Source organism: Ornithorhynchus anatinus, chromosome 5 (genome assembly GCF_004115215.2).
Source record: "Ornithorhynchus anatinus isolate Pmale09 chromosome 5, mOrnAna1.pri.v4, whole genome shotgun sequence".
NCBI classification, from domain to species: Eukaryota; Metazoa; Chordata; class Mammalia; order Monotremata; family Ornithorhynchidae; genus Ornithorhynchus; species Ornithorhynchus anatinus.
Window position 1 is genome coordinate 72405916 of NC_041732.1, and position 12194 is coordinate 72418109.

General features: G+C 41.9%; 1 protein-coding gene across 4 annotated transcripts in view; it reads left to right on the plus strand.

Moving 5' to 3' along the window:
• The window catches only part of ACOT7 (acyl-CoA thioesterase 7), a 173484-nt gene that overhangs the window by 99004 nt on the left and 62286 nt on the right, over window positions 1-12194 (plus strand). For all 4 annotated transcript variants that reach the window (XM_029065890.2, XM_029065891.2, XM_029065892.2 and 1 more), the window contains one exon: window positions 5267-5383. In XM_029065890.2, the coding sequence (XP_028921723.1) occupies window positions 5267-5383 (117 nt within the window). The remainder of the gene's footprint in view (window positions 1-5266; window positions 5384-12194) is intronic.

The window sequence follows — 12194 nt, forward strand, 5'->3', positions numbered from 1 at the left end:
ACCTCCATTGTCCTCTCAAAACTCCCCTCCTCCCCCTGCAGCCCAAACAAAATGAACATAAATTAAAAAACCTTAACAGATGCCCTTGAAAGCATTTGGGGAAATATTCCTACACTTCTGCATGCCTAACTTTGTTTTCAGTGACCTGCCTTTTGACTTGAGACTCTGTGCTCCTGGTGGACAAGTACCAAGCAATCGGTGGTATTGATTGAGCACTTGCTGAGTGTAATAAGTCCTGCTGCTGATCCAGAGGAACAAATACTGCTCCAGGAATCAGGAGTCCTGGCTTCTAGTCTTAGTTCTCCCTGCTGGGGCTGTGCTACCAGGGGTGGAGGTTTACAACTGAAGAAACACCTCGGACATTCCACAAGGTAGACAGACCCAGCAGGAATCCTGAAAAACAAAAAAGCTGGCTAGTGTGGGCAGCAAAGACCACAGCCGCTATAGAGATAACTGCTTACTGAGCCGTGGCACTATGGCACAACATCAGCACTCTGCTCTGGTCACTTCAGTGGTAAATGGGTCGTGCACGTAAAAAATGTGTGCTTTACCTTATGCTGCATTCCGCCCAACTACTCACTCCTGCTAGATTCTAAGCTTATTAAAGGCAGAGATCATGTCTACCTACTCTATTGTACTTTCCCAAATGCTTAGTTCAGTGCTCTGCATGCAGTAAGCACTCAGTAAACATCAATGATCGATTGACTGATCGTTGCGTTTCATGCCCCAAAGTAAACATAACCAGGTAGGCCAAGAGAGGGTGAGTGGTGCTCTGCAAAACCACTGAAACCAGCATCAGTTCCTTCACACAGGTTCTCAGTCTCCATATCTCCGGTCAGATGCTCATCCATCATAATCTGGATAGGAGAGTCTATCACTGAATCTAAAGCACTGTCGTAAATGCTTGGGAGGGTGTAATACAAGCAAATGGCATGTTACCAGCCCTCAAGGAGCTTACAATGTAATTACAATGTAATGTCCACCTTATCCTAGTGAATGGCCCCAAGTTTGGCCAACAAAGCAAATTCCAGATCTTGGACATGCAGTTTCACCTGAATATCTGTCCTTGGAGACATCAAGGAGCACTGAAGAACTGGCTTCTATTTTTTGTAGCTAAAAAATTGCAGGGGCAGATTTCTATTGAGTCTGAAAGGCCATGACTTGAGGTAACCCAGTGTGCTTGTTTAATTGTGCATTAGGCAAACCTCACCGTGGGCAGTTAATATTGCTAATAATCATTCTAATAATGAAATTGGTGTTTAAAGTGTAGCTCATTGAAGGACCTCAGTACTGGTGCCCTGAGTCCAGAGATATGGAGCTTGCACAGTAACTGCCTGTGGTTGAGACTATCTTAGAGCTAAAAAGACTCTTCTTTAAAATGATATTTATTAAATGTTTGCTATGTGCCAGGCACTATTCTAAGCTCTGGGGTATATACAAGGAAATCAGGTTATGCACAGTCCATCCATGTCCCACATGCAACTCACAGTCTTAATCACCATTTTACAGATGTGATAACTGAGGCACAGAGACATGAAGTGACTTGCCCAAGGTCATGTGGTGGAGCCGGGATTAGAACTCAGGTCCTTGGAACTCCTAGGCCCATGCTCTAGCCACTAGACCACAGTGCTTCCCTATTTGAATTCCTTGGCCTGTTGATCTGACACCTGTAACTAGTTGAAAAAAATAAAACAAATGTACTTACATGCAGAGCGTTAGCCCTGAAGCACATTTTGGTACCTAAATCAAGTGGTCATAGCTAGGTTTCCCTGGAGGCTACTAAGCTTCAGCCAAGGGGCACGGGTTTTAGGGGGTGTACCACCACACTGTTCAAGAAGATGTCAACTCCCAGCAGCCTCTCTGTGATGTTCTGGCTGTTCCCATTTTCTTTCCTTCTTCCTTTCCCTCCTCTCCGTCCTCCTTGCTCTCATGTTAGGGCAGGGGCAAAAAACTGGGTGTGACCTGATGTGTTGGAAACAGCAGAAGGGGCCAATTTGTAAGCCCACTATTGGAAATGTGATGGTCAAACTTGCCTTTGAGTGCTTTGGAGTGAAGGAAAGGGAATGGACATTGTCCTTGACAAGGGGAAATAGAGCAAGCCCTGCTGGCAACACACTTGGTATCCCCTAGGCTAGAGGTTACTGTTCCCTTCTCAGGGTTACACCTGGAGAGTTTCCAGGACTCTACCAATCTCGACTACAGGAGGGAGAATCAAGCAGAGGCATACCCATTCCATTCCTAGCTTGGGCAGTGGCTAACAAGTGGAAGGCAGTCTCCTACAAGTCAAAACTCACCTGTGCTGGGCAGCAGAGGCATGGGAGAGAGTCGAGGGTGGAGACTCAAGTTTACTGTGCAGAAGGAGGCAATGTTAAACCACTTCCATATTTTTACCAAGAAAACCCTACGGATACACTACCAGAACAATTGCAGATGGAGGTGGGGTGTTCTTTGGGTAAGTCACTTAACTTCTCTGTGCCTCAGTTACCTCAGCTGTAAAATGGGGATTAAGATGGGGGGTGAGCCCCATCTGGGATAACCTGATAACCTTTCATGTCGCCCAGTATTTATAACAGTGCATGGCACATAGTAAGCACTTAACAAATGCCATCATTATTATTATTATTATTCATTCACTTTTATTTATCGAGTGCTTACTATGTGTAGAGCACTGTACTAAACACTTGGGAGAGTACAATACAACAATAAACAGAAACTGCTTACAGACTGGGGGGCGGGAGGGAGTCCTAGGGAGTCATAGGGAGTGGAGCTATGTCTTTACTCCATGGCTTTGCCCCAGGCTAGCTCTGAGAGCACGAAGATGTTCTCAGTCAGAACTGAATGTGACCCATCCTTAAGTTAATGGGCTGAAATTATTCTTCAAAACAAGAGTTCACCCAGGAGACATGGTCCCCAAAAGAGGGACAAGTTGCTCCAAGAGACTTAGGAAGCTCTCACCAACAGGAAAGCCCTCCGGGCCTTTTCCAGGCAGGGGCTATGTACAGACACCCAGAATTGGGGGATCTTTCTCTCAATGGAAAGGAAAGAAAAAACCAGACTGCCTTGTTCCTTGCTCCTACTCACAAATACTTTTCTTAAGTGCCACCCTTGCAGGGTTAATGCATAACTCAGGAGCTCTGTGGTGAATGGAAATGCTTTTGTAGGCCAGTTGCTGGTTGATTTGAGAGCTCCACTTGTACCAATCCTCCCACAGATGCTCTCCCTTTGATCCCAGGAGTCCAAAGACCTTTTATCTTCTGCCATCCCTGGCCCTTTATTGTGCCCCATCAGAATGCATGTAAATTCAGTGAAGGAGCAGGCTCTGGCTGGCCGCTCTGCCTCTGACAGCCAGCTCCTCGGAGAAGAATTATTCATCTCTCCCTCCTGTTTTCCCATCAGCAAAGCCAGCAGACCCTATCTAGGGAGAGTATTTAATCCGAACCTGTAGAAAATGTCCCTCTCCTAAGAGTATTAATAAGCCCCTGGAGAGGGACTTTCAATCATTATTACTATTCCCTCTTCACAAGCCTGAACGGTCTATTAGCATTAATTGCTCTTTTAAACAGATGAGGGCACTGAGACTCAGAGTAGCAAAATCCTGCTACGACTTCATTTTTTCAGAAGGGAAGGTCTACTTTAGTCGTTGGACCTTGCTTTCTGCCCTCACTCCCAACTTGAATATCTTATGATTTACTCTCACTTAGGGAGCTGAGCATTTACCTGACTGCAAGCTCCACTAGACTTTAAGCTTCTTGTGGGCAGGGACTGTGGCTGCCAACTCTATTGAATTGTACTATCCCAATCTCTTTGTACAATACTCCGTACCTAGTAAGCATTCACTTAATACCACTGGAAAGAGCACAGGCCTTAGGAGTTAGAAACACGTGGTTCTAATCCTCAATTTGCCATTTGTCTGCTGCGTGACCTGGGGCAAGTTAACTTCTCTGTGCCTCAGTCTCTTCATCTGTAAAATGAGGTTTAAGTACCCAGTCTCCATCCCCAATTGGGACAGGGATTGTGTCAGATTTGATTATCATATCTAAATACCCCGGTGCTTAGTAGAGTTCTTGGCATATAGTAAGCACTTAACAGTCATCAAATGATTGATTAATAAGCTTTGGATTTTTGCAAGAGAAGGCCCCACTACTATAAATTTCCAGGTCCTTGGCAGGGCACTGTGCACTTTACTTTAAATAGGGCTTCTTGCTACATTATTTCAGTGTATTTGGCCCATCCTATAAGAGACTTCTGTTCTTTCGTGCCACTAAAGTTTTAGGTGACACTTCAGATGTACACAAGAAAAGATTATCTAGTGTGTGCTTTTTTTGCTTCGTCATGATTTATGGAAAAAGCTCCATGCTCTTCTAAGACTTGTTAACAGGGGTCATGGTTTCACAGAAAAAAGAGAGGATGAGACTTCATAGATGAAATACATTTTTTTCCCCGTTCAAAGGAGATCCTGGATATCTCAGTTCAGAAAGCTTTGCTTGGTACTAATATCATAAATAGCCGCAGTTGTTTTTGCAATTTCCAGCCAAGAAGGCCATGACATCTGCATGTTAGGATTTAAAGGCACTGTATCCTCATAGTATTCTCCAGCTAAGCCCATTTTGTAACTAGATATTCTTGGCAGGACTTGATATTCACTAGGGATATAGTAAGCAGGGTCATCATTCTGTTAGAAACTTGGAATCGAGCTTTGGTGTTCTGTGGTGTGCCTTACTCATTTGTTCAAAAGCTTCAAGTTGGTACTTTAGTTAATGCAACAATAAATAAGAATAGGAACATCTCTTCAGCCTCTGAGGAGCAGCAGGGTGTATTGGATAGACCACAGGCCAGGGAGTCAGAAAGTTATGAGCTCCAATCCCGGCTCCACCACTTGTCTGCTGTGGGTCCTTGGGCAAGCCACTTCACTTCTGTAGGCCTCAATTACCTCATTTGTAAAATGGGGATGAAGAATGTGAGCCCTATGTGGGACAGTGACTGTGTTCAACCCAATTTGCTTGTATCTGCCCCAGCGCTTAGTACAGCGCCTGGTACAGAGAAAGTGCTTAACAAATATCATAATTATTATTATTTTTACTTTTACCAGCATTGAGAACAGTGCTTGGCACATAGTAAATGCTTAATAAATGCCATTATTATACGGTCACCTGTCATTTTTCAGTTGCAAATCTTGATGCTAAATTAGACCATTTTGATCAGCTTCCAGAATTTGAGATTGCATTCTCTTTCTTTCTGTTACCATGTGCCTTCTTTCTCTCTGCAGGTGTCACCATGAAGTTAATGGACGAGGTAGCTGGAATTGTGGCTGCTCGCCACTGCAAGACCAACATTGTTACCGCTTCTGTGGATGCCATTAACTTTCATGGCAAGATCAAAAAAGGTAACAAAACTATGGGGACTGAAGCTAAAGCGAGGGGTTACTCTCTGCGTGATTATGTCTGCTTTAGCTGGTGTTTTGCTTAAATACAACTTCCACTGTGTGTGGAATTCCCATGCAATGGGGTGAAGACCTTATCTGACACTTGGATACAAGAGAGCAGGTGTGTGGCAAGAAATGAAAGCTCTATTATCTACTTGGGAGTGGAGGTCCTTACCTATGAGATTGGTCTCTGATGTACTGATTACTTTAGCCAAAATAATGATGGACTTAAAACCACTGAAAACTCAAGATCAGTATAAGCCCATCTTCTATTAAGTATTCTTGTGGCTGAAATTCATTTTTATCTTCACCACAAATAATAGTATTGGTTCTCTGGGCTTCTTAGTAGTCAGACCAAACATCATTTCCAGTAGTAATGGACTAGGCATATTCCAGAAAACTATAAAAACTTCATTACTGAAGTGTTGTCTGAATTCAGTTTGTAAACCAAAAAGATATTCTGCTCAGTCATCCCTGAAGAGAACTCCTTAAGACAGCTTCTCCCGACCCTTGATAGTCTTTGCTATCATGAAAATACTATGCAAGCAATTGAGATTCATCCACCACACCTAAATAGTGTGAGTGACTATTGGTTATAGGATCAGGAGACTCTTTCCTTGGTTGATTACTTCTTATTTTGTCATGCATTATTGCTTACCTGAAAATTTAAAACTTTCCTCATCTTGACATATGGTAATTTATACTTGGATTGTTTGCACATAGATACTGGACATAAGTATTAAGTAAGCCTGGTATTGACCCCTTAATAGTAATTCTTATTATTATGGTATTTGTTGATCACTTACTTTGTGCCAGGCACTGTTCTAAGCACTGGGGTGGATACAAGCTAATAGGGTCAGACACGATCCCTGTCCCACATGGAGCTCACAGTCTCAAACCCCATTTTACAGATGAGGCAACTGAGGCACAGAGAAGTGAAGTGACTTTCCCAAGGTCACACAGCAGACAAGTCGGGGAGCTGGGATTAAAACCCATGAACTTCTGACTCCCAGGCCCATGCTCTAGCCACTACACCAGGCCATAAATGGATTAAGATTAAAATTCAGGTCTTTGGAAGTGGCTTTCTTTAACAGATAGGCCCCCTTCAATGACGATAAATGAAGAGAAAGGAAAGCTTAGCTTATATTGGATCACTTGACTTGAAGACAACTGAATTGACGATGCTTTGCTGCAAATAAAACACAATTCCAAACCAGATCAATGCAATTTTGTAACCTGCCCAGGCAATTTCAGTACTGCAGATCTGGCCTGGAAGAAAGATTGTGCTCTGCTAGAACTTTAGTTCCGATTTGTTCTCTCTTCCTTGTTTTGTTGAAAATAACCATTGACAATTTAAGCAGGTGTAAGGTCCTATATGGATGCCAGGCTCCAATCTCCTGCTCAAAACAGCCCAAGGACTGAGAAACATATTTTTTCTCTCCTTGATTTGGTTTGCAGCTATTAAGAATTTGGAAATGACTTGGATGGTGGCCCAAAAGTAATGGCCTTTTTAAATGTGACAGTTTGCACCAGTGAGTAAGGTGGTACCTTGAGGGTTCTTTCTCCTATTCGGAATGAACATTTGCCCAGTTCCTATTTTAATCATTAAGCATAAATATTTCTTGAAGATCCGAACTATTACTGTAATGTTGAAATTTGTTTATCTTTGTTATATGACCTTTCATTTAGCGAAGTAGTTTCTGTAGTTACTAAGGAGAGAGATATAAAAGCCTACCCATCCAGATGAAAAGTCTTTAACCAGTTTGTCGGTTTGTTGAACAATCAACCAGTCAATCCTATTTATTGAGCACTTACAAGGTGCAGAACACTGTACTAAGTGATTGGGAGAGTACGATACAGCAGAATTGATAGACAGTGTTCCCTGCCCATAACGAACTCAGGAAAACTAAACACATAAATGAAGGAAAGATTCAATCTTTGCTAGAAGTGAGGAAGTCATTTCAGAAAATCTCACAGTCTCCATCATTAACCGTTTGATTGGAGTTAATGTTTAAGGGAAAGTTCACAAGCTCTTGAAGGTTCCAAGTTACATAGAGCTAATTAGCAGAGATTATTTTTTGAAGGAAAAGCATGAATTATGGCCTTGTTCAGCCCCTTCTCCAGAGGTTAATTTAGCAATCCAGATGGCAGCAGGGATCTTCTTGCATAAGAAACTGCTCTTGGACAAAGGTATTTACATTATCAGTGTGGGAAAAAAATGATCCTAATTTCAAAATGTGAGTCAATCTTTCCTTCTTCAGAGAACCAGCTTTTCTCAATGAGATAACTCTGCCTGAATTCCTGCCAAGCAAGGATTGTGTCCAGATGTGGCCCAAAGGTGATAGTAGTAGTAATAATAGAAATGATGGTATTTATTAAGCACTTACTACCTGTGCCAAGCACTGTACTAAGCACTGGAGTAGATATCAGATAAGCAGTTTGGACACAGGCCCCTGTCTCACCAGGGGCTCACAATCTCAAAGGGAGGGAAAACTGCTCTCTTAATCCCCCTTTACATAGGAGGAAAGTTAGGTCCAGAGAAGTTGAGTGGTTTGCCCATGGCCGCAAAATTGAGATAAAAATAGAAAAAATTGAACCTGGGTGTCCTGACTTCTGGTCCTGCACTCTTTCCATTAGGCCATCATGGAAATGCAGAGTGGCTTAATGGATAGAACACAGTCCTGGGAGTATGAATAACTTGGGTTCTAATCCTGAATCTGCCACATATCTTTTGTGTGAGCTTAGACAAGTTATTTAACTTCTCTGGTCCTCAGTTATCTCATCTGTGAAATGGGGATTGCGAGTGTGAGCCCCAAGTGGGAGAGAGGGTGTGTCAACCTGATTAAATTGTATCTACTCCAGTGTTTAGAACAGGGCCTGACACACAGTAAGCGGTTAACAAGCACCATAATTAGTATTATTAACTAGTATTCTAAGTGAACACTAGAACAGTATTCTAAGTGGCTGTTTTGTATTTAAGTTTGTAGAATTGGAGTGGTGTTCAGATCTGACAGACAATTACTCTCTCCCCACTTCAAAGCCTTATTGAAGGCACATCTCCTCCGTAAGGCCTTCCCAGACTAAGCCTCACTCTTCCTCATCTCCCACTCCCTTCTACATCTCCCTGCTCTCATTGCTCTTCCCCTTCCCGGCCCTACAGCACTTATGAACATATCTGTAATTTTATTTCTTTGTATTGATGTCGTCTCCCCACTTCTAAACTGTAAATTCGTGTGGACACTGTTTATTGTTGTACTGTACTTTCCCAAGCACTTACTACAGTGCTGTGTACACAGTAAGCACACAATAAATGTGATTGAATGAATTAATGAATGAATAGAATAATTGGTCAAGTGCCATGAAGCAAAATGGAATCTCTGAGCTTTCCACTTTAGGATTGTGACATCCCGTTTGTGTAAACAAGGCATGTGGGGAAGGGTTGAGGCACTGCCTCGGAGCATGCACAGTGACAGTTTCATAATTCCCTAATGCTTGTGCTTTAAGCTCCAAAGCCCAATTTTTAGAGCTGTTGCACTGGTCTCCCACATACCCTGGACCCCAACTAACCCATTAGTAGCTCCAGTCCTCAAAGGCTGCCATTTTCCTAGTGGTTTTACTCCATGCACTTTGGTCTTGGGCCACCTTAGAGGTGCATTTGGTTATCCCCAGGATAACAGTATTCATGAGCTGTAAGCTCTTTGTGGGCAGGGAACATGTCCCAGGGTTCTATAATGATGATGGTATTTATTAAGCACTTACTATGTAACAAGCACTATTGTAAGTGCAATGTAATCAGGTTGTCCCACATGGGGCTCACAGTCTTAACCCCCATATTACAGATGAGGTAACTGAGGCACAGAGAAGTGAAGTGTCTTGCCCAAAGTCACACAGCTGATAAGTGGCAGAGCCAGGATTAGAATCCATGACCTCTGGCTCCCAAGCCCGGGCTCTTTCCACTAAGCCACTCTGCTTCCCAAGCTTTTACTTTCCCAAGGTTTTAGTACAATGCATTGCACTGCAGTGTGTGTTCAAAAGCCATTACAACTAACAGCATGATTGTGTCTCTTTCTCTAGGGGTTGCCTTGTTTTTCTAAAGAAATGGGAAATAATACAGTTTTGCTGAAACCAAAGAAATATACATGGAGCACTGTGATTTTCCGTGGAACCACCTGTGAAGGGATTTTAGATGCTAGCACAACTTATTCAGTGTATTTCCAGTGGCATGTCAGAGAGTCAGGTAGTTTTTGGTCCTCTCGGTTTTCTCCTTTGAGTTATTTCTGTGCCTAAAAGGCTACATGAATCCATTTCGACTGAAAGAAATGGAAGCAGTTAGTTCACCTCATGGTTCAGTTCTTAGGAGTGTGCTGAGGCCCTCCTGTTCTAGGAGTGAATCTGTGACCTCTTTTCGTGAAATGTAGCAGAGCAGAGAAGGAAAGTCTGTTCCAGTATTGTCCTATTAGACCATTCCTTGACAAAACCCGCTTTGCTATTTTAGAGCATGGAAGGGAAGGTGTCTTATGTGCAGCAGTATCTGGGTATAGTGCTGCCTGCAGTGAAACAGTGAAGGACATTTTCTTCTCCCGTGGGGATGAGCTGTTCTCTAACAGCCACTTTTAATTTTTTTGGCTTGTAAGATCATTCCATAGTTAGCTTTGAATTGTGTATTTATCAAAGCAGTACAAATAATAGTAATACCAATTTTTTATTTTTAGTTTTATGGTGTTTGTTAAGCACTTACTATGTGCCGGACACTGGGGCAGATACAAGCTAATCAGGGACTCACAGTCTTAATCCCCATTTTACAGATGAGGTAACTGAGGCACAGAGAAGTTAAGTGGCTTGCCCAAGATCATGCAACAGATTGTGGCAGAGCCGGGATTAAAACCCAGGTCCTTCTGACTCCCAGTCCCAGGCTCTATCCATTAGACTACGCTGCTTCTCAGACTGTGGGATTCTCAGATTCTTCTTCTCAAATTCTTATTTCTCTCAAATTGTGGTATTTGTTATACATTTATTAAGTGCCAAGCATTTGTTAAGCACTGGGGTAGAGACAAGTTAAGTCAGTCACAGTCCCTGTTCCATATGAGACTCAGTCTAAATGGAAAGAAGAACAGGTATTGAATTCCCATTTGATAGGTAAGGAAGCTGAGATTCAGAGAAAATAAGTTACTTACCCAAGATTCCACAGCAGGCAAGCAGCAGAGCCCATGCTCTTTCCACTAGGACATGCTGCTTCTCTATTTATTTATTATGACTTATATTAAAAGAAACACCCAAGGAGATTCTAAACTTGAACCACAGTCTTCTGTTAGGGTTTTTTCTCCCCAATTCCAACCTTTCTCAGAACTAATGTTAAGTTGGGTAATTATTTGGGAGATTGCAGAGTTATATTCCAGAAAGAGCCTTCAATAAATAATGAAGAATTGGAATTTTTCCAAATGTAAGGGGTTTTTAATACACTATAGGAGCATTATATCTTATAATAATGTGTAATGCTTTTCTCATTGAACCTCAGACATCATAGTCAACATCCCTGGGAGGTAGATAATGGACTCTTCTTCCGAATCTGTAGGAGGAGGAAGGAAATTAAGGCATGAAAAAGATAAATGACTTACCTGGGGCCATTTATGAGCTATTGAACGACCCAGAAATAGAACATACATTTTCCTGATTCTGAGCCCTAGATTTCAGTCATTAGAAAGCATTGTTGTGATCGTCAACAGGATTTATTAATCATCTAGTTGTTCAGAGCACTGTAATAGATATTGTAAGGAATTAGAAAAGAATTGCTGTGGTCTCTGCCTCAGAAGTGCTTACAATCAAATGGGGAAAATGGAACAAACACAGAAATACCAAAAAGTAGATGTTAATCAAGTGCCTAAGGTCTAAAAAAAAAAAAGTGTAAATATCCAAAATACATACCTGGGATTTTAAGAATGATTCAGGAATGCTCAGATGATGGCGTGACTGAGGTCAGGGAAGGTTTTCTTGGAAGGGGAAGTACTGCTTGTTTAGTAGTTTTTAAGTAGTTTTGTTTAAGAAAATATGATAATTAAATACTCTACTGTTTGAGATGGTTTGGCGTGACTAAATCCCACTGTTTCAGCACTGGGAGATATTTATCAAAGTTGAAAAGTGGTAGGTTCAAGACAAAAGAAAATACCTCTTTTCAGAAGCACTGTGGCCTAGTGGAAAGAACATGAACCTGGGTTCTAATCCAGCTCTACCACTTTGCTGTTGCATAACCTTGGGCACACCAACTTAACTTTTCTGTTCCTCAGTTTCCTCATCTGTAAAATGGGAAATTAAATACCTCTTCTCCCTCCTACTTACTTTGAACTCTGTGTGGAACAAGGACTGTCTCTGACCTGATTAACTTGTATCTGTCCCAGTGCTTAGAACAGTGCTTAACACATAGTAAGCACTTAACAAATACAAAATTAATTAATAATGATTCAGAGCAGGGGGTATACATATGGAATTTGGAAACACAGGAAGTTGTGGAAGCAAAAATATCAAAAAGTAGAAGAAAAACTTGATGAGAAAGCCATAATGAATTTTTGGAAGGAGAAGAGAGGATTTCAGAAGGTTCATCTTTAACCATAAGGGTGATTGTCATGGAGAGAAGCTATCTTATCATTCTTCCAAGCATCTTTTGGAGCCACTGTCAAAGACCAAATACTGGATTAGGTAGACCGTTAGTCTGAGCCATTGAGGCAATGCTTATTTGCTTTCTGCTTTAACCAGTCCACTCATTTTACAAATAAAGGAA